The sequence below is a fragment of the Spea bombifrons genome, chromosome 1 (assembly GCF_027358695.1).
Source record: "Spea bombifrons isolate aSpeBom1 chromosome 1, aSpeBom1.2.pri, whole genome shotgun sequence".
Taxonomy (NCBI): domain Eukaryota; kingdom Metazoa; phylum Chordata; class Amphibia; order Anura; family Pelobatidae; genus Spea; species Spea bombifrons.
Genome location: NC_071087.1, coordinates 50554879 through 50578039, shown reverse-complemented (window position 1 = coordinate 50578039; position 23161 = coordinate 50554879). Strand labels below are relative to the sequence as shown.

The window sequence follows — 23161 nt, the reverse complement described above, 5'->3', positions numbered from 1 at the left end:
GGCTTTAAGTGCATAATTCCAATGATGCATAAAAATGTGCATAATTTGTAAATAAAAATAAGCTTTTAGGTTCATGTCCAAGGGATGAGATGTTTCTATAGTTTGGTAATCTTTGACAGAAACTGCTACAGGTCTGTTTATTTTTGTTTCACACTTCCTTTTAAACCAAATCTGTCTGTTTTGTGTCACTCGCTCCTGTGATTTGTTCTGCTTCATCTTTTTTTTTTTTTGTTCTTTAAAATATTTTGTTTAAACAACCATTCCAATCTATGCTTTTCAAGACTGAGGAAATCCAGCCTGAATTAGGGAGTGTTAGGAAGGATTTTAGAAGATTATCATAAACTCTTTCTTTCCGTAAAAAAATAAATAAATAAATATAAATGGAACAGCTGTGACATGTAACTTGGGACAGGTGAACACAGCGGCTGAAAATGACTATACACGTTTCAAAATGTGAAGTCACCCCTGGTCCACTCTCTGTTTCTCTCATTAAGGACACCTGCGGTTCTTCATTTGTTGGGGAATTGGCCAACTGCATTCCCTTTTGTATGTGTGTTGGATTGTGTGCATCAGCAGTTGGACCCTGAGGCTAATTCATATCACACCTTGCCATATCAGAAACTGTCACCTAAAAAAAAGTTACTTTAATAAGTGGAAAAAGAATCTATATGTTATACTAACACTTTTTTAAAAATCATTTGGCAGCTTTTATGATATGTTTATTAGAACATTGATGTTTACATTGCCTATTTCTTGTGTCAAGAAAATAATATAGTCACTATTCAGGTTCCCCTGCTAAGGTTTCACAGCCATGTACAGTGAAACATCAGAGTAGTGCGCTTGTGTCTTCAACGAGGCTGTCACGAGCCTCAGTTCTAAAGTGTAATAATGTGTGTGTGGATGAGTGAATGAGTAGTGACAGGGTGAGTGAATGGGGGAGTAATGATACACCAAAAGATTGTACATACTGCACTATTACAAAGATAACAGTGTATAAAACACCTTTATGAAAGGCATAGTTTAATAAGCTGGTATAAAGGTATATGAAATGATACGTTTATGATGGTCAGTAGCAAAAGTGTATGGTGAACAGGGTCTCACAGGAAGCGAAACCCCTTATTCCCATAAGGTGTTCAAGGAACCTAACCCCCTACACACACACACACACACAGATATTGATGATTGGGTGTAATTCCCACTGTAAGCATGAGCACCTCTTTTTGTTAAACTCCTCATTTGGTATCTTTATAAATTATTTTAACTTGTATTATGAGAGGTAGTAAATAAAGCTGGTGCATACGTAACACAAATGCCCATACTATGCTAAGTAAGCTTTATGGTAGAATTCCATTCAGTTATGTAGCGCTTTCTGAATGGCCCACTAGCAAAGCCTATACAAGGATGGCTGATGACCCAAAATTGGTTGAACAGGTACCTTTGGTTTTAGAAAAACATTCTTGAGTAATATACCCAACTGTGTTCCTAAAGAATACTGATATCGGCAACTACAGAACAGCACAGTAGTACCTTCTAAAAATCGGTATATAAAATTAACTGTACATATAGTTCAGGCCAGCTGTGGTGAAGGCTGTTTAATGAATTTCAGCAGAATAAGAGACAGTTAAGTCTCTACAGACTAAACAAAATGGTTGCAGTTGGGGGCTTCTGTTGCTAGAAACATTCAGCCATGGGGACGAGTCTAGACAAGCAGCCAAAAACACATTTGGCAGGAAATTTAGACTGTATGCATAATCTAGTCTTCTTTAAAACAGAGAGGAGCCCTTCCCCTTCTGTTCAAAATGTAGAGAAAGGATCCAGTCATAGTGTAAAAGCTGCCTGAAGCCCTGCTTACAGTAAGTAACTTGGGAACACTTACTAGTTCAAGGACAATTGCTCTTTAACCCTTTTGCCAACCCTGTTCCCCTCCCAGCTTTTACCACCATTGCCCATATTGTGCCCAATCCCTACTCATACCAAAAAGTATAACTGGAGCTAGCCATGTCTCGTATCACAGACACAGCCCTCCTTACTATAAGGACCGGAAAAGGAGAAGCTCCATCCAGGCAGAACTAGGAAATCCAAAACTATGGTAAAGGCTCATTTTTGGTCCACTGTGAACAATAGAAGGATAACTGTGGCATTGGAAGTAACGGTATATTATTTTATGTCACATGCTACATTAAACTGATAATGTGGTTTTAACAAGTCTAATTTATAAAGTAAAACATATTTAATTTCATGTTAGAATTCATTGTCCCCTCAAGCAACACTGGAATCAATTCATTTTCAAGAGGCAATGGATTTATATATATATTGGGTCATTTACAATGAACTAATTACAATGTATTCCAGTATGCTAAAGAACTAAAGAAACAGAGGTATGAAAGGTGGTCCTTCTCTTCGTCAGAATTAATGTAAGGCTTCTTTTGTTCTTCTGGTTCCTGTGAAATGCCCCCATTTTTTCATTAAGACAAACAACAAAGCAAATTAGAACCCAGTTCTAAAAGGTCTTTGTTCCCAGCTAAGCCAATGGCAATACTATCTAAATAAGATCCTTGTAGCCCATTATAAAGGTTAATTGTACCTGTTGAAGATTGACCGCAACAAGCAAGCTTTGTACATTGGGACTGCTCATTCGGCTAAAGTGGACATGTAAAATTTGCCTACAAAGCTAGGCTCCTCAAAATATACGAAACAGCCATGAATTGGATGGTTATATTCATTAATCATCTTTATATGTGGTTATTAAAATATCTATGAAATCAATAAATGAGCCCTTATTAAGCATACAAACCTTCCTATTTATAGAATATGTTTAATCCAGTTTACCATTTTTTTTTATTAAACCACATATTTATTTTCTTTATGCTCCAAATGGCATTTTGAGGGTTTTGGGGGGGTTTATAAGCATGATTAGGGAGCAGGACTTTACGGAGACTTCTTTTACACATTATTGTACAGTGACAATATACACATAACTTGTGTCTTTGTAGCAATGGACAGCTTACTGATCTCCAGTGTTGTTGAATATCAGCTCCTATTATGTTTATAGCTGCCAACAGTTTTGAGTTTGTCAGGACAGCCCCAGCATCCATATTATGGACTGACTGCTGCACAGCAAAGGTTACATTCATTGTGAGTTACGCTTCTTAGTCTGGACAGCGCTTAAATTACACATGCGCAGGTGCCCCACTGTGGAAAGTATGGGTGCCCAGTCTAGCTGGCTGAGCATTATGTGAGTTGTAGCTAAAAAAAAGTTAATCTACTTTGAGATCGACATGCAAATAAGGTTTGTTTGCAGCTGAAACAGTTTCAGTCTTAGAAACCAATACTTCAGTTTAGTTTTTGCCTCCGTGGTCTCAAAATTTGTGTCCAATCATGGAAAATATAATCAAACAAGTTTGTTTTCCCGTACAAAATATTGGCACCCTTCTACTTTTCGGGAAAGAGGCACAGCTCGTTCCAGACAGCGGGGTTCGGGCCCACTAGAAAGCAGACACCAGAGAATACATACTGCGCATGGGCAGAATTGTGCACATGCCCAGTAGCGTTGCTAGTTTGAATGACACTCTACCTCCCAAGCTCCGCCGGTGGTGTCGGGGGTAGAAGTTGGGAGGTATCTGATTAATTGGCTACTGTGCCAGTGGCATTGGTCGGGTGCTGCAGAATTTCCTGTTCAGCCCAGCTGCGTTGAAAGTGTAACTACTAGTGCTCTTGACTGCCAGGGTTGACTCACTTAACCTGAGACCATCAGGAGCCAGTTGTTTAGTTTGAAGATAGACAGCGAAGTAACTGCTTGCTTCAGTGTCCTCTAAAAAGGGAACTTGTGGGGTTTTGTACTACTTTAACATCAACTGACCTTTGGGTGCCACTCCAGGTCCACTAACCGTATTCTATTTATTGTAGTGTTGTCCCACGAATGTTGTCACATTCCAGCAGAATAAAGTGTTAGCGGCCCCCGGACATGTCGTCATATTCTACCACCCTTATGTACTCCAATGCAGGGCCACATGACAGGACACGGGTTGAGCTATCTTTTCCTGATATTGAGCCTCCTCTCTATAGCTACACCAAGGATCCCCTGCTTCACACAGGAGTTTCCGATATCCCTTTTTTCTAAGCATCAGTGATTTTTCATTCTTTGTTTCGTTATCGTAGGCAATGTCTTGCCCTGGCCACCTAGATAAAGCACTCATCATGCCCTCTTGAGTTTTGTTTCACTAAACTCCCCTGGCCCCTGTTCCTTTTCTAAAATTAGCAAACCAGACCGTTCTAGAGCTCAGTAGAACAAAAGAGTACCGCTTTATTATCATTCAAGACATTTGTTTTCTGAATTTGTTAAAAAAAAACACTTGTTGCCCTTGGTAACTGAAGAGAATTTGGTGGAAAAAAAGCATACTTTAAGGATGACAATGGTGGTGTGAATCGACTGTGACACAGCTTTAGTCTTTATTAAGTCTCTCTTTTTCCTCTTTTGAGTTAAATGGAAGCAAAGTTTGGCAGCCACCATGCTGTGAGCTTGATTGATGCCCTGAACATCTGAAACACTTTTGTGTCCAGCTTGCTCTTTCTGAGTGCCTAATGTGTGAATACTCAAACAAGGTCAGCCCTTATCGCATGTAATCTTAGGCCTCAACACAGATCAACAGTGACAGTCATACCACGGAAAGCCTGTGCACAAATCACCGCTGCATGCATCGGGCAGCTTAAAGGATTTTTCGGACCGAGATTCCCTTAACATTCATGTTCTGCGGAAAACTCAATAAAAATAACAAAGGTCCCACTCGGTTACGAGCATTGAATAACAATACACCACCAAACAGACTTTGAGAGGGGGTCTACAAAAGAAGTAGGCATGGAGGGGGGGGGTTGCTGAAAAGAAAGTCTCCCATCATCTCTGAGATGCTGAAGTGAACTGGTCCTTCCTTTGTCATGTTAGTGAACACTAATGTGGAATGTTGCAAATTCGGAATAGAACTGGATACTAAGGAACTTGGCATCTGATGTCCATGTGACTGCAGCTTAACATTCTCGCCAAAAAACATAAATTTCAAATTAAAAAAAAAAGAAATAAGATGAGACTAATGAATGCAGCTTTGTTTATTTTAAAGAGAGAATCCATTATAAGGAGGCACGTCTTTTTAATCTAATATATGGCTGTCACCTGCTTGCAGTTCTAAAATATATTTAGGGGCCTGTGGCAATCTTAAAAATTAAAGCTAAGTGGTTTGGACATCGGTACTCCATGTACTGTTTGTTTGTACATGTATTTCTCAAATAAACATAGTAGGTTTTTCCCCCGTGCGATACACATTAGCATCAAACAGGACTGTTTTATAAGGCTGCTTACATACTCGCTTATTGAAAGTAACAGACTGAGCCCTTCTTAATTCCAACCGTTTATGATATGACATAGACAGGTGAGACGTTCCACAAATGGCCCTGTTTACTCATCTGTCAATACTGGTTTGTAAATTCCGTGTAGATTCCGTGTTTTTAAAGTAAATAAAGAAAAAAGGCTTATGTTTTATGCGTTATTATTGTATAATATTGTTATTGTATTTATTAAGGTATATTACACAAACTCAGTGTGAATTGCTATTACAGCCTGGGTAAAGTGGATACACAAATGTGTTGAGGAGTATATCTTTAGAAGGTGTTAGTGTAAATAAAGGGCTGTCCATGTTAATCATTGGAATCACCATGCTTATCATAGCTGTGAAGTAATTTAGCTTCATCTTGGTGATGGGTAATGAGCTGTGTGCAGTGGGGAAGAGGTTAACAGCTTTTCGTGAAGATAAGGCTTGGAAGTGTGTACAAACTCTCATGTGGGCAGTCAATCACTGCTTCTGTTTTTAGCCATGTATGTCTGGCTCTGGGATCCCTTTTGTTGTCTTCCCCCCACGAGGTGATCAGTTGAGCTGGATGTGGTTACTGAACTTGCTTGTAACAGGCTTGCCTTTCACATTCTCCTCTTAGACTTGTCTGAGGATCTGACAAGAGCAGGAGTTTGGAATCACCAGGGAAGAGAGATCTAACAGAGGTGCATTTTGGATCATCACAGAAGGAGGGTCTGACAGAGGTGCAGTTTTGGACTATTGCAGAAAGAGGATCTGTGTGAGCAGCAGTTTGGACTATCGCAGAAAGAAGGGATAGAAGAGTTAGAACAAGAGGAGCAGCCAGGAACTCTCTATCCTTACAGCTATGGGCTGGTTGGAAGAACCAGGATGGCAGCTTCATGTCTCCTTGATCATGCTTCTATCACTGCACACTAGAGGTAAGGCTGGATATGTTTTTACTGCTGTCTAAACAAATAAAACAATTTATTTAAAAGAAAAACTAATATGTCATTTTAGAGACAAATAGCATTATTTTACTTTTAACTGATGCACTAGTTTTGTATCCTACCAAGTTTAACCCATTCAGAGCCACAATCATTGTGAAACTCATCTTCTGCTTCAGTATTATTTCATTATTGCACATTATTTTAATGTTCTCATGCGGAATAGCATCCATATTCAAAATAATACTGGTAACATTTTATCCATTGATAGCTGAATACATATTGTATATTTATCTGTTGTAAAAAAATATATATAATAATATATGTCCTTGGAGTAAAAATTGGAATGCAATATTCTAAGCAACAAAAAATCAGATGAGACATTTGTGAATATTGGATTGATACTTAAATTATGTATAAACATTAATTTTGCTTACTCGATATCACAGCTGACTACAAAGTATATGGTATAAAATCCTATTTTTTTTCCAAATTTTCTTTTTAAACTGGATTATCTTCCCTTTGCCTATTTGTCACAGTTGAAGAATGTGCTAATTCATGTCAGCTTGGGAGTATTCTCATTATTCTCCTGTGTTTTTTTTTCTTCTTCAGTGAATTAGTGTGTCTCAGTAGGAGTTGCAGGGCTGCTGAAGGTCTAGTTTTTCATCCCCCACTCCTGAAACTCACACTGAGCCGGAGTAGCCAGTATTAACACTCTCTGGGAATGCAATTTGTTTTGCTCTAAGTTCCCTTACCACTCTTTTCCCTTGTGAGTTTTTTTTTTTAACGCACTAATTAAACTAATCAGGGCCACTACAGAAACAGTTACATATTGTCCAGCGTCATATCCCCTAAAATCATTACTGCATATATGAATTGTCTTCCAGATACATTTTTAATAACTGTTTATAAAAGTTCATAGAAAACATGTCTCCCTAAAATGTAAGTAGAAAACTTACTATCAGTCTTTTTGATGATTTCTTCTAATTTCCATGTATTACCTACTGGACTAGATAGGTAAGAATAGTTGGTTGCATATTTGCAACCAAGAAGAGAGAAAATTTTAGAGAGGTGTTTCAGCTGTGAAAGTGAAATTATTGAATGTAATGAAAAATCTGCCACATTTATGAAATCTGGAACAAATAAAGTTACATAGGAAAAAAGAAAAACACTGAAAGAACACAGGATTTGGCCACATACTTTAAGGTGGCAACCTGAGAAAAGAGTCCTCCGGTGAGACACCAATGAGGGATGGAGAAAAAATCAAAATGTCAGATGAACTAAAGACAGGATGCAATACACGGCTGATGTAATCAATACATTGTATAGTACATGGAGATCTAAGTTTTATAGATGTCACTCAGGAAAATGTACATTGATAGGGTGGAGATGCCTCAAGGTTTCAAAGACCTGGGAAAGCTTGTGGCTTATACCTTCAAGACTCTTGGGATGAAGTTCCATCTGTAAATACCAACCTGCTCAATACCATTCTAATAAAACTTTCCTGAACAGCATAAGGCATTACACGGAGTCCCCATATGGTGTAATATCACAATAAATTATTGCTTTTTATCTAAAAATCTAAAGGGATGTCATTTGAATGACAAAAGTATGCAAAGTCGTGTCTAAAGCTGTCATTTTCCATGTTATAAGTTAGCAGTTTAAATTTTTATTTTTATATATACCTTCAGTCTGCTAGTAGTGAAATTATTTCCACCCCATGACAGAGGTAGCACATTCGCAGCTGGCTCTCATTTACTAATTGGTCACACCTGCTTTAGCACTTATCCACGCAAACAGTCTTTATTTGTACTAAACTTCTTCATGTGGCATCTTGTGCTCCAGGACATGTTATATCAGCAACTATTTCATTTACATTTTGAACAATTACAATTAATACATCCATTATTCAGTACGTAGAAGACCTCCTATGTAGCTGTAGTGGTGAGACTACAAGGGGTGTAGCTGTGACCAGGTCCCTGGGTGCCTCACGTCTTTCTGATCGGGGAGCAGGGAGGCTGGTGCATCTTGAACTACTGAGGAACATGAGAGGATAGGGCACAGGTGTCTTCCATTAGACTATCCAGCTGTAGACATACCCATTACTTGTGCTGATTAGTAAATGGAGAGGGGAGGCACGAAATAGTGTGTGTGGGGGGGCAAAACATGTAGTGCAACCACTTGAGCAGTTGAGGCTACTGGTGATATACTGTCTATGCAAGAATTGCATTCTTGCATAGAAACATTTCTGGGCTTCTGCACATCTCCCTTATGGAGGCCTAACATTGCATGGCCTATTGTAAGGCTCAGTAGGGAAGACTTACAAAAGATCCACAGGTTGTAGAGCTTTCTGTTTAGTAAAACAAAACACTCTGCAGGTTCCAGTATTAATTTATAGTGCCTATTCTCAGACTTAAACTCTCAGCAGTGATCAACAATAGGACTTGTAGGGGGAGGGTGCAGCTGTGAGCAGGTCAGAAGTCCCAGAAGGTCCCATGAGCTCAAGAACACTTGATTTTGGGAAATGATAATATTGGTGGAAATATCTCTCTCTCGTATCTTATTTCCTCTGTGTCAGTTTTGGCAGGGAAATATAAAACATCTGCACCTCTGATATCACTGATTTCCTGTCCTCTGCTTCTTCTCTGTATCTCGGTTGCCGTGATTGAGGTTGCGTGGTTATGACGTGATATGCTGAGACACATATTAGACCAGTGATCTAAGGATGAGAGATCCCTATCATCAGACATATAGGTCTTTGTGATTCCTTGTCATGCAGCCACTGGAGAAATGTTGAACTCAGCCCCAAACATTGATGTGGTTCTCTAGCTTTCTAAATGACCAACTACTTTACTGGATAATACCGATTAAAACTGTTTAATGTAGAATTGCTTTGTATCAGACCAAGATCAAACAAGTACAACTATTCTTAATTGTCTAATTGCAAAACCCTGTCCTGATATTATAATAATCACCTATGTTTCCAGAAATATTCTTATAATCAAATTATTTTGATAACTGCATTCATCCTTAGCGTGACATGCCAAGAACCCCGAGCACAAGTGTATATTTAGTTAAAATACATTTGAAAATGAGTCACATATGTGCAGGTATATACAGAAATTGAGTGTATTGTGTGTAACACCTATTTTATCTTTGGCCACTACCTGTTCCAGTTCTTAAATCTTAGAGGGGTTTAGGGTACACTGAGTACATTTAGTAAAAGGGACAGGAGACGCTATCAGGGGACTGGCCTTGGAAAACCGAGACATCTGGCCTCCCTGACTTAGATGTTTAGTCACAGAGAGAATGTCAAATACTGCACCCCACTGTTATCTTCAGCTAACCATATGCTTGCTATGTCTTCTGTTAGGGTCAAAGGGCCTGTAGCAGGTTCCTATAATGTCTATTATGAACACATTCCAACTGATTTATAAATTTGCACTGCTACTAATTTTTAGTAGTTACATTTAAACATATTAAATGAGGCTTAGAGACCCTATGATATCCTTTGAGAATATAATAGATTCCTCTGAAAGCGTTTTCTGTGATAGGAAGGTTTATCTGAGAAAGCTTATTGCTCAAGTATTCAAGATATGTTTGTCAGTGACCATTCAACAGTTCCAGCTCTCCACACGCTTCCTAGCTGTAGATGAAAGGGTTTGCAGTAAATGTGATGATACAGTTGAATGGTCCATGCAGGACCCAGAAAAATAAATTGAACTGCCTGATTTAATGTGCCTTTGTGTTGATGACCTGAGAGATTTTACCAACACTTCATCTGCCTTGTCATATGACGGAGCACCTGGATTTCTTGATTTTTAGATACTGCAGTATACTACAGTGACACCTATCAAACCACTTGGGGATTTTAAAGCAACCATCTTGGATTTGTTATTAGCACAAAAATATCTATTTTCCCTAGGATGTGGGAAAGTATTAAATATGGTAAATAGTAAAGGCTGAATACTTCTAGATTGTTTTTATTTGTGACCGTACCCCTATATGTTAATGATGCCTCCACACCCATAGTGGTGTATATTTAGTGATTATGACTCAAATTTGAAAAGGTGCTCACCACCATAATAACAAATGTACTAATCCTTCTGACTGGATCATACCATTGCTTGTTATAAAGGTTAGACCACTTTCCAAAACTTGCACCAGAATCACTTTTTATAAGTAAGCCCTATGTGTGATTACTGGCATTGTTACAGGTAAACGCTGCATGGAAACACTTTTCTTTAGTTATCACATCACAGCAAGAAGCTGGGTTTGCTTGTTTCTCTTCAAAACCCAAAGAGAACACTCTGTAGCAAGGAGCCCAATTGTTTATGTTATATTCCACTGGTTCTGTTGAATAAACTAAGAACCGGTATTGCGAATGAATGAGCGGATTTGTTGCTTGTGTTATTTTTATTAAAGTTTGAAATGAGGCCAAAACCATAAAGGTCTACAGCGGTACTAAATTTCAACATATAGGTGATATCTGCAATAAGGTAGTTTATATTAAGATGGTTAAAATAGTATTTTTCCTGGAAAGGACAAGTCAAATAACAGCTTAAGAGGCTTTTATCATTTTACTTTTTTTTTCAACGGCATAGCTTTATTTTAAACAATATGTTAACAATTATTCAACATATTTATGTTAAAAAAAAGTATTTGCAGATTTATGGACAGGTATCCTTCAAACTTAATTTTAATGAGTATTTCATGTGTTTCTTCTGCTCAATTTAATCTGTCAGAGAACTCCGGTGCTGAAACCATCTGGTATTGCGTTTAAGCAGCTGGATTTTATTTGCCAATGATTTTAAGCAAATTTTACTCTTTGATGCCAACAACAATATCACAATTCTACGCTAACATATAGCCACTGGTAATACTGTCTGATTGTCAGATCAGTTTTGTTAAAAAAAAAAAAAAAAGTGCTTGTATGTAAGCCCCCAACTTCTGTTGGTGGGGCTTGTCTTTGTGTGTAAGTCAAATACGCATGTGCAATAACCTCACGATCTTCTGTATAGTGTGCGCAGTGCAATCACAAAGCACAAACAAGAAGTATTTTTACTTAGCACAAAGTTTTTGCATTTGTACACCTGTCTCTGCTACAGGGGACCTTCGCACAAAATGATGCAAATGCACAATGTTTACGCAAGATAGACTTAATTGAGTCACCTGTATTTAAAAAGGGATATCAACAATGACATAGTGATAGCAAAAGCACCAGTTGGGAGTCCTAGATATGATTACAGCGTGTAGAATCGGAAGAAGTCCGTTCTAGACTGTGTGACCCTGTGAATCTGCCCCTTCACCACCAGACCCTTAACCCCCTAAACCTTCCATGTCCAGAGGGTTGTAAGGTGATAAAGGTCCCTAGACTTTGATAATGTCCATAGGCTTGAATGCTGAGTTTGCATATTCCAAACACGGGGGACCACAAAGATGCACAAGAATATATACATACTTCTGCGTAACCAGCGGCCACTTTTCAATCATCGGGTGTGGATAGATGGATTCGATTTTTTTAAGGTTTCCATTTGCACCGGCCATCTTTTTTTATAATCTTATTGTTGGGTAGCTTCTTTCTTTGGGCAGAACATACTTAGAAGTCTGTTCACTATGAAGTTTCAGGAGAGTTTTACATAACTTCCCAATCTCATTGTGAAGTTGTGAAGGACAATGCCCAGCAAGCTCCTTCAAGAAGGGCTGGGATGGACCTCCATAATGCATAACTAAATTACTGAGGATAGTTTTGAAGGTACGCTTCAGCCAACATATGCACTTTAATGCCACACTATATTTTTTTGGTGTCTAGATGCATAGAGTAATTCATCCGTATCTTCTCTATACATCTGGTGTTTCCCCCTTCCCCCAGCTCTTTGCTTTGCCGGAGATTTGTTTGCTTTTCTCTGGTGCTGTAGCAACTTCAGTAGGAAATAGTGTTTTTTTAAGTCAAAATAATGAATGCATATTAAATTACTTACTAAGTACTTTGGGGCACTAGACTGTCCTTTTAAGAACCCCCTCCCCCAAAAAATGATGGAGGGCCCGGCTCACTGGGGTGATAATAGTGATATGAGTTGAAATCTTCAGCTGTCATACAAGACTTCTTAAGAGTTAACTGATTAGAGAAGAAAGATTTTTGCCCATGTCTTTGCCAAAGAAAATTATATTTTTTTGTTCCTGTTGTCAGACCCCTCGCCCACTTTTTTGTTATCCAACTTTATCATTATTATTATTATTAAATGATCAGTTCAAGCCAAGGCCATGCTGTTGTCACATACAATATTTTCATTAAGCTTTGAAGAACTGGCTTTGTTATCTGGTTTGCTTCACATAGCAGATTTTTCTTTTCTTTTTTGTTTTGTTTGTTAATGGGAACTCTCTGTTACAGGTTTTGTTAACCAAAGTACCACTATAGCCCGTACGGAAACCCCCAAAACACAGGATTGCTAGGTATACCCAGTGCTGATGTTACCAGCAATCATGTGGTTAATTTTGATATATATACGAAAATAGAAGTTTCAGACCTGCAATGCCAAAGCGAGGCATTACGTCAGGCAGATTTACGGTACATATGAATTCCTCCTGGATAGTGGTGCTTTCTTTGTGCCAAAAATAGCTTGGCATTTAGTTTCCAGGGCATGAGAGGAAGCACATAGCCATCAAGCATGCAGGTAAACACGTATTGTTGCCTAGGCAGAAGATCTGTGCTCACATGCTAGAGGGTCTGGCTCAAGTTTATTCTGTATCATTTGGGATCACATGAGGACTGAAATGAGACAGAACACATGCATGCTGTAAACTCTATGAATCAGTAATGAATCAAAACCAGTAGAGGTTATCTACTTTGTATACACACTCTGTTTCAGCCTTTAAAATTAGAAAGAAAAAGCAGTACATTTGAGTACCAATTAAAAGGACAACTGAGTGTGCTATGGAGACCACTGGACAATAAATGTATATGAAAGTTATTACTAAGTACTTTCAAATGCAATAATTTTATATATATATATATATATATATATATATATATATATATATATATATATATATATATATATATATATATATATATATCATCTTATAAAGAAGAACCTGTAGCTCCCTTCCTGCATGGCCAGGGGTGGGAAAAGGGGCAAATGCCTATGGGGTACACAAAGAGGACATTACAAAAATGTAATGGGGCCTCTTGGCTAGTATATGATGGCTAATAACCATTAGGATCCTATGCAGTAGCAGTCCCTTTTGGGATGACTTATTGGTATCTATTTAGCTTTTACACCCTTGGATAATGCCTCCCTACGTATCTGGGTATGGTACTGATATAATTTGAGTTTTACGCTCAGAAAGATAGTACTGGCTTTACGTTATCCTTTTATTACAGAAGAATGATTATTATTACCATGGATGCTAAATGGAGCTGTCATTTCTTGTAGCAAATAAGACAATAAAATAGAACAGGTCAAGATAGAGCGGGCCTTTCACCGTCTGGCTTCCTTCCTCAAACTCTCACGTTAAAACTTTGGAGAGGAATTTGTGTCTCAGCTTTATAAGGCCTCTTCCTGTCAACAGCAGGGGAATATGGATTATGTCCTCCAAACAAAGGCCAGATCTGTTGTCATATTTGACTATTTGAATGACTTTGTAATCTAAATATAGTTTTAATGCACATTTTGGTGATTTTTTTTAAATGACCTTTTTCTGTGATCCTTATACTATGGAAGCAGGGAACTTGAAACCTTTAAAAAATAGACGCATTCTTGTTATTCCTCATTCTTGCAGAAATCCTTAAAAAAAAAAGCAGACTGTATTGATTTCTGTAATATTTTACGTGTGCAACTTGTTCTAATAATCAAATAATTATGTAAGCATCAATACTTTTAACACTGTAGGGGAAGTACAGCCCATTGCGCGGTGTAGTGCTGTAATCTCTTATGGACTTCCCATTTAAGTCAAGGCACACAGTGGGTTAATGATCTATGTGTATGAAATGGATTATACAGTCATATACAATAATACGCTTTTATACAATAATAGTGATAATTTGAACTGACGAACCTTAAGATGTTGGTCATCTGATTCTTAACCAAACAAGCACTTCAAGACTTTTTTAAGTCTCATGAGTCTTTGACAGTTTATTTACATCATGGTTTGACCTCAAGTTCCATGGTTTTGCTCCAATCTCAGGGTGTCAGGGTGAAGGTATGGATTCTCAGGATCACACACATATATATCCATCCATGCCATGTTTTTCCAGAACAAATATGTGCAGTTGCAGATTTTAATATGTAATATTACTACTAAAATTATATGAAAAAAGAATATTTTGAGAAATATTGTTGCATTGCATTGGGAATTATGTTGAATGAATGCTAAAAAAACAGTAGCAGGGCAAATCCTTGGGGTTCAATGTGGATCTCTGTGTTCCCTACATTATATTCCGTACTAAAAATAATTTAAGCCATGTGCTCATTAATCAGTGTCACCGGGGTGTAGCCAAAGGCCAGTAAAGTACAAATTCTGATATAAACCATGTACAAATATTAACTGTTCATCTATTTTATTTTATTGGTTATTTGGAGGTTTTTAATTAAGGCAACACATACTGTAATTACTTTGTGTCCAATAACAATGTTAAACGTTTGCAGGAACTGTTTCTAGCCAGTTGAGAAAATCAAGATTTATGCAAAAGAATGCATAATCAGGGCCAGCAAATATGTTTATAATGGACTGGAGTCATTTAAATCATATGTTTTATTGTTTGTATGTGTTTTTCAAGGAAACTTTACAAAACTTGCTGTGAATAAATTATAGGCAGGTGAGAAGTTCTACAGATGGAGTGTTGACCTTTCATGGAATTATCAAGGTGATACTATTTTTCACAAGTCTATGCTTGGAGGAATGAGAAGAGGGAAGTATTGCACTATAATGTACACAGTCCAGCTCTTAACCATTCCCATGTACACACTGCCACTATTAGACATAAATATTTACACAGGTCCACTCTCATCCACTAATATAGTCTACTCTTAGCCACTAGAAATTACCTACTAATATGTACCGAGTTCCACTTTTTGCCAATAACATGTACATAGTACCCTCTCGACCACTAGAATACGCACAATCCACTTTCAGCAATTATAATATGCACAATCCACTCACAGTAACCAGAATGTGCACAGTCTGCTCACAGTAATTAAAATGTGTCCAGCCTGCTTTTTAGCGGGTAGAATGTGCACAATCTGCTCTCAGTCACTAGAATGGGCACAGTCCGCTCTCAGCCACTCAAGTATCCACAGTCCGCTTTCAGTGACTAGAATGTGCACAGTCCATTCTCAGCCATTAGAACGTGCACAGTCCGCTCTCAGCAACTAGAAAGTGCACAGTCCGCTCTCAGCAACTAGAATGTGCACAGTCCGCTCTCAGCCACTAGAATGTGCACAGTCCGCTCTCAGCCACTAGAATGTGCACAGTCCGCTCTCAGTCACTAGAATGTGCACAGTCCTCACTGGGTCACTAGAATATACACAGTCCGCGCCCAGTCATTAGAATGTGCACAGTCTGTTTTCAGCCAGTAGAATGTGCACAGTCCTCTCTCAGTCACTAGAATATACATAGTTCGCGCCCAGTCACTAGAATGTGCACAGTCCATTCTCAGCCATTAGAACGTGCATAGTCCGCTCTCAGCCACTAGAATGTGCACAGTCCGCTCTCAGCCACTAGAAGGTGCGCAGTCCGCTCTCAGTCACTAGAATATACACAGTCCGCGCCCAGTCACTAGAATGTGCACAGTGCGCTCTCAGCCACTCAAGTGTGCACAGTCCGCTTTCAGTGACTAGAATGTGCAGAGTCCACACTCAGTCACTAGAATATGCACAGTCCGCTCTCAGTCACTAAAATGTTCACAGTCCACTCTCAGACACTAGAATGAGCACAGTCTGCTCTCAGTCACCAGAACATGCCTAGTCCCATTCTCACATTAAGATCACTTTTAAAAGTTGCACTAGATTTAAGAATAACCCCAAATGATTCATACCTATTTTCTTTGTAGACGTTTACTTGTGTTTCCATACAGAAGTTTGTTGAATTAATTGAAACACGTGAATACAAATTCAGTTAGCAGTCTTTAGCTTTTTTGTTTCTGTAATGTGAAGTTTGGTGATTATGATAGATTTTAGAGAATGATTGCAGGCGGGAAGGCATTACAAGTTACAATCACAAGAGACTTAACAAAGATGAATCATTTCAAAATAGACCTTTAATTATACTTAAAGTACAGCTAAGATGTATGGACAGATAGACCGCTACACATCATAGAAAAAAAACAGTTGCCAAGCACTAAGCTGTTTTTAGAAGAATTTGTAAGCATTAGTTTAATATTCCTTAAGGGGATGTTTGTAATGCCTCTGGGAATGTGTCTATGCCTTTCTCAGTTTCTGGTTTGCCCTTGTTTCCTTTTCTCATTTGATATCACAGACACCTGTCCCCTTTCTAGTTGACCTCTAACTTGTTTTCTTGAAGCCTCAGGCAAATGGAAGTGTTAAGAAACAGCACGTTTGATATGTTTTGGACAAGGCAGGAAGAAAACATCTATATTTTTTCTCAAGATATTCCTTTTTGGGAATTCCAACATCTTTTCTTAAAGTTTCCTTTTGTCTTGTCAAAGCCGTTGACATGTGATGAGTTGTACTATTCGTGATGTTCAGAAATGTGCTTGTTTTAAGAAACTGCTTATTTTTGCATTCTGTGCCAGTTGATTTTTAGGAAATGAAGAGCACATGTGAAATAATTATTTCCTTGAATGCAAATAGAAGTGAAAACAGCATGTCATGAATATGTATTATTTTTGTACATATTTTAACAAAGTGTAATAATGAAAATAACAAAGTAATTTGATTTATTATAGATGTGTACGTTTGGCAGAAAATAAGAAGAATTTCTTGTACACATTTCCAGGTTTTCAATTGTTTAGATATTATTATTTTTGTTAAACTTAAAATATGCTTTTCTCCTGTATATTAACGTTTCTTGCAACATATAATATTGCTAAGGAAACACTTTCTACTAATTTTCACTAATATTTACACTATTTTATATTTACTTTTTTATGAAATTACATTTGCAGTTTTAACGAAATAGATACATTTGTGACATGTTTTATTATTACTTCATATTAATACTATAATACTGAATACTATAATACTATCATACTGAATCTATACAATACCTTACATATCATTAGGACTACAAAATCATGCACATAAAGGAACGTTATTTCTGCCACAGGGCGTAGCATGGTCTCTGTTTTAGTAAATTGATACAAGCAGACTACACATTAGAATACTAGCCCATGGGTCAATTACTGTGGCACCAGAGCAAAGACCTACTTGATCATGTCATCATGGTAATGACACTGCTAAATTTGTCTTCCCACCTGTAACCTTTTATCATTAAATGGGAAGTCTCTGGGGTCATGATTAGTTGGAAACACTTTTCTCAGGAAACCAACCTACCAACCAAACCCTTATTTATATATTTGATATATAATATACTTTATATTTATATTATATTATATATATATATATATATTATATATATATATATTTATATATATATATACACACACACACACACATATATATATATATATATATATACCATGCTCATTATTTAGCCACTAATTATATATATATATATATATATATATAGCTAAATAACAAGCATGATAATCCAATACATGGAACTGATAATGTTAGAGTTACGTTGGCCTTTGAATGTAAAAAGTGTAATATACTAATTTTTACTGACATATTTATAGGGAAGGCGTTTTAATTTCAGGAAAAACTTTATTTTGTACAGACTTTTTGACAGCTTATACTGGCATTGTCACATTAAATATCCAGAGAAATTTCTGTTGTGTATTTTCTGTCCCATACTGATTATTTTTTATATGCAAGAAACTCCATAGTGTTATGTTTTTAATGAAGACAGAATTTGAGACATTCCTTTGGCAGCAGAAACTTTTCTGGTAGTGTAGTTCATATTGTTTATGTAAATTGCTGATAAATGGCTTTCAAGGCAATGTTTATAGTGTAATAGTTCCTGAAAAAAGAGTCAGTACTATCTTCCAGACTTCAGTAGTCATAACTAATGATTCTTTTGCTTACACTGTATGACTTGCTAAGAGACAGCAAACTCCGGAGCAGGGAAGCTGTGTATGAACGTGGAGCAGCTTGCGTGTGATGGCGCCAGTTAAAAATAAGGCTCTTGCTCCTCGTGTTATTAGAATTTGTGGCACAGGACACTTCAAGACACAAATAAAATAATATATGCAGTCTAGTATATAAATCCCTTTAATTCTATGAATGATGAGGTATTTTGTAACATTTCAATGAACATAATTGACAACCAGCTACATTTTAGTTAGTTACATGCTCTCTTACATGTGTCTAAGTGGCTATATATATATATATATATATATATATATATATATATATATATAAGCTTCATTAATGGAGATTTAAAAAGTTTCCCAGAGGCATAAAGACAGTAGTCACTGGTGGCTGCAGTTGAGACTGAACCCTAAGCACGAAAGGGGCCTGCGGTGCTAAATTCCCTGTGTGTGCCGTAACATCGATGGGGCAGGAGGTTCTGCAAGGCGGTAGGCGCACTTTAGATGAGAAGCAGTAATGTCCATGCACCCCTTCTGCTTCCAGTCGTAGATTTGATCTGATCAAGGTGGGTCTGGCTAGCTACTCATTGATGACCTCTGCTTGGTATCTGGCCCCATGTAGCCACTTATTCTCAGTGTCTGGCTAGATTATGATGTCATATCCCAGTGCGATGAGTGACAGATGAAAGAGGTACATCTCAATCACTACATCATAATCTTCTTCTTGATGATGATCAGTAGCAAAAAACATAAAGACAAAGCTTGTGAAATCCATGATATTTTATATATATATAAAAATTACAAAAAACTTTCAAGCCAACTATTTATATTTTTAAATAAAATATTCCTGCTTAGTTTTAAGTTATTGCAATGCTCTTTTCTTAAGGTTGCGTGGTTTTGTAGGAAGAAAGCACGGGGGATTGTGTAAATATAGCAGTTAATACAGCAGAAGAGAAGTGCCTCACAAAATACAACTGTGTGAAGGAGCCTAACTTGGGAGGTATTTTTATAATGTATGAAACATGCATTTGTTTAGACATCGATGAGAAGAAACTATTAGTCAGGGGAGCATGATGAATTGCAGCTTTTGAAAAAAAAGCTTTTGAAGTTTTTCCTTTACACCTTTTTTGTTTTAATATAAATCCTGGTTGAGAAAAGCCAGAAGTGAATGGTGTTGGTACTCTCAAGCGAACCCTTCCTAAAGTGAGCCATCCTTTTAGGAAAGACATGGGGCTCCACCGTGCAGCTTTGCATATACTGTATATTATGCAAGGGTTATACATTTTCATAAGATCTGTTATTCAACGGGGACAGCTAAAGGCCAAGTTTACCAAACAGAAGTATACAGATTAAGCGAATCCTCAAGAGAAACGCAAATATGCCCTTCCCAACATGTTTCTGGCGTTATGCCCCTTGGACCTATTTGAGACAGACACAGTTTGATGTTTAATAATGCATTGATAAGTTTGCACATCACCTTAAATGTGGGAAATGCACTTAATCTCTGAACAACTGTTGAAAATCTGTGCCCGAGGTGCCCCTAGGCATACATTCAAAAAGTACCAGAGGATTCACTTTTTGTATTTTTTAGTACCTAGCCCAGCAGAGAATACATCTAGAGAAGCTAGTCTCTGACCCATGAAAAATTGATATGGTATAGAGGAACGTGTAATAGCACTACTCACTTGAGTAACAAGATGTTTTGAACCCTGGGCAGGGCCTCCCACTCCCACTCCCAGAGCAATTAATTACCTAATTTCTTCAACTTGCTCAACTTTTGATGAGAAGCTGGCTGTGGCCAATAGCTCTGATAGCCCACCTTTGAGTCATGCATGTGGTTAGAGACATGGGTATGGTAATAGGCAGGGCCAGGGTCACAACGTCCACCTACTTTACTAGCTTGCAATGTGTTGATGAGGAATGTTGGGATATGACCTCATATTAGTTGCCCATCATTATGTGGTGTAAGGACCACATAGCAGCTGCAATTGAGATTTCTCCAGTAAAAGCTCAAACGTTGAGCATGTATTTTGCGCTCAACTCTGATTATACACACGGAGGATGACAGAGGTGCAGTGTCCTACCATTACTCCTCTGACAACTACTAGTTCAAAAGTAACCGAGCACACTTCTACTGTCTAAGTGTTCAACCAAAGAGACAAGGAGCCTCATTCATTGTAACCTCACAGTGAACCTCAATAACTGGCCACTTCACATTACTCACCATAAAAACCTTTAAACTTGTAAAGTATTAGCGAAGAGCACACACTGGATTTTCAAAACATATTTTACAACTTGTTACATAGCTCCTCAGGCAAAGAAGTGTGTATAACAACAGGATATACAATCATATTGTAATAAGAATATGACGTGACAAGGTGATAAAAGTGTTGTCTCAGATGACACTTTAGGTATATTAAGGAAATCAGAGACCAGAAAATATATTGCCCATTTCCTTTTTTCACCTCCGTCTGCCAGGTCCCATTCGCACAGACACACGAGTCTTCAGACAAGCTTAGAGTTGAAGGCAGCCATAAATGAAGCATGGGAAGTGTTTTAGGCGGCGCAGATCAGGACCGTGTCTGGGAACAGCTGTATAACACATCACAGGTGCAGGATTAGCCACACTCTACACCATGGAGTGTAGTTAGTCCAAACCCCTCATGGTTTTGGACAGTTTCAGATGACGCCTATTGTGTATGCTAAGAAATAGAGATCTGTTAAAAAAATTACAATGTAAAAGTAAGTAATATATATATATATTCATACATATATACAGCATATATAACATATATGTAAGATATGTAGACAATGTTATCTTTAACGCCTTAATGACAATTGCCGGTCCTGGCACGGCACGGAAAAGCATGTGCTTTACGACAATTGACGTGCCAGGACCGGCACGTCTTTAAACGGGTGCAGAAAGCGATCTACTATCGCTTTCTGCACCCAAAAAGCGTTGCTGAATGCCTCGACCTCGAGGCATTCAGCAACGCCGCGATCGGCACGAAGGGGCCATCTCTGGCCCCTCCACGGGGCGTCAACATCCGCCATACTTTGTATGGCGGCGGACGCCCGTTTTAAAAGCGTTTAGGAGGCGATCGACGATCGCCTCCTAAACTTAAATGGTGTCGCTGGAATGCCTCGATCAGGAGGCATCCAGCGACACCAAACACTAACCTTTTGATGGGCTGTGACCGCTCCGGAGAGCGGTCACAGCCGCAGCTGCCGGCAATCTTCGCCATCAAGGAAGATGGCCACCGTCCTGTAACAGGAACCACAAATTTTAAAAGTTCGCTAGATGGTCCAGACCATCTAGAGAACTTTGGCTCCACTTGCAGGTTGAATACAGGTACTGCATTCACCATGCAAGTCAATGGAGCCCAGCTTTCTAATCACAGTGTGATTAGTAAAAATAAATTAAAAAATAAAATAAAATTAATAATAATTAGAAAAAAATAGTAAAAAAACAGTAAAATGTAAAAATCATTTCCCACTGATATCACTATCAGGGGAACCTCCAAGTTGAAAAAAAATGTTAAAATTTTTTTTAAAAAAAATAATAAAAAAAAAAAAAATATATATAAAAAATATATTTTTGTGAGCAAGTCCTAAAATTAGCATATTAGCTTAAAACAATTCTCGCATGGAAAGAGTTAAAATACTGGCATATTAAATGCCCGTGGGGTGTCTACTTTTAAAAAATGTATGATTTGATGGGGTAAATTGAATGGGCCAGGTTCAACAACGTCCCAATTAACACGGGGGGAAGGATGGCCACACATCTAATTTCCAATTAGAAAAATGCACACGTACCAAATGTGGCCTTTTAGTTCCCCCAAAAAATGTATCACTGCACTCAGGAGATGTTGCTGAACACATTATGGGGTGTCGTGTGACAGCGGCATATACCAGGAGCTGTAAATTCATACATAAAGTAGGTGTGTGTGGGAAAAATACACACACAAAAATATTACTGCAAACTTTGAAAAAATGCTGGTGGTAAAATGTGTGCATGCAAAGAGTTAAAATACCAGCATTTAAAATACCCTGTGGTGTCTAGTTTTGAAAAATATATGGTTTTGTTGGGCACACTGAAATGGCCCGGCTCAAAGATGTACCAAATAGGGCATGGGCAGTGGATCCCAAATGCCAAAGTTCAACATTGAAAAAAGCGCATGCCCCAAATGTGGCCCTTTTGCCCCAAAACAGCCAGGCAAAATCATTCATGTGAGGTATCGCTGTACTCAGGAGATGTTGCTGAACACATATTGGGGTGTTTTGTGATAGTGACATATACGAGAACATTTTAATTCATACCTGAATTAAAATGTGTGTGGAAAACCAAATGCAAAAAAATGACTACCACAAAGTTTGACAAAGACTGGTGGTAGATATGGTGCATGGAAAGAGTTAAAATACTAGCATTTGAAATACCCTGGGGTGTCTAGTTTTCAAAAATATATGGGTTTATTGGGCACACTGAAATGGCCCGGCTCAAAGATGTACCAAATAGGGCATGGGCAGTGGATCCCCAAATGCCAAAGTTCAACATTGAAAAATGCGCATGCCCCAAATGTGGCCCTTTTGCCCCCAAACAGCCAGGCAAAATCATTCATGTGGGGTATCGCTGCGCTCAGGAGATGTTGCTGAACACATATTGGGGTGTTTTGTGATAGTGACATAAACGAGAACATTTTAATTCA

At 38.0% G+C, this 23161-nt stretch overlaps 1 protein-coding gene across 2 annotated transcripts in view; it reads left to right on the top strand.

Annotated features, from left to right (window-relative positions):
* Nucleotides 1-23161, top strand: part of BMPR1B (bone morphogenetic protein receptor type 1B) — a 171614-nt gene that overhangs the window by 119782 nt on the left and 28671 nt on the right. For both annotated transcript variants that reach the window (XM_053461578.1, XM_053461579.1), the window contains exon 4: nucleotides 5980-6277. In XM_053461578.1, coding sequence (XP_053317553.1) covers nucleotides 6205-6277 — 73 coding nt within the window. In that variant the 5' untranslated portion in view covers nucleotides 5980-6204. The remainder of the gene's footprint in view (nucleotides 1-5979; nucleotides 6278-23161) is intronic.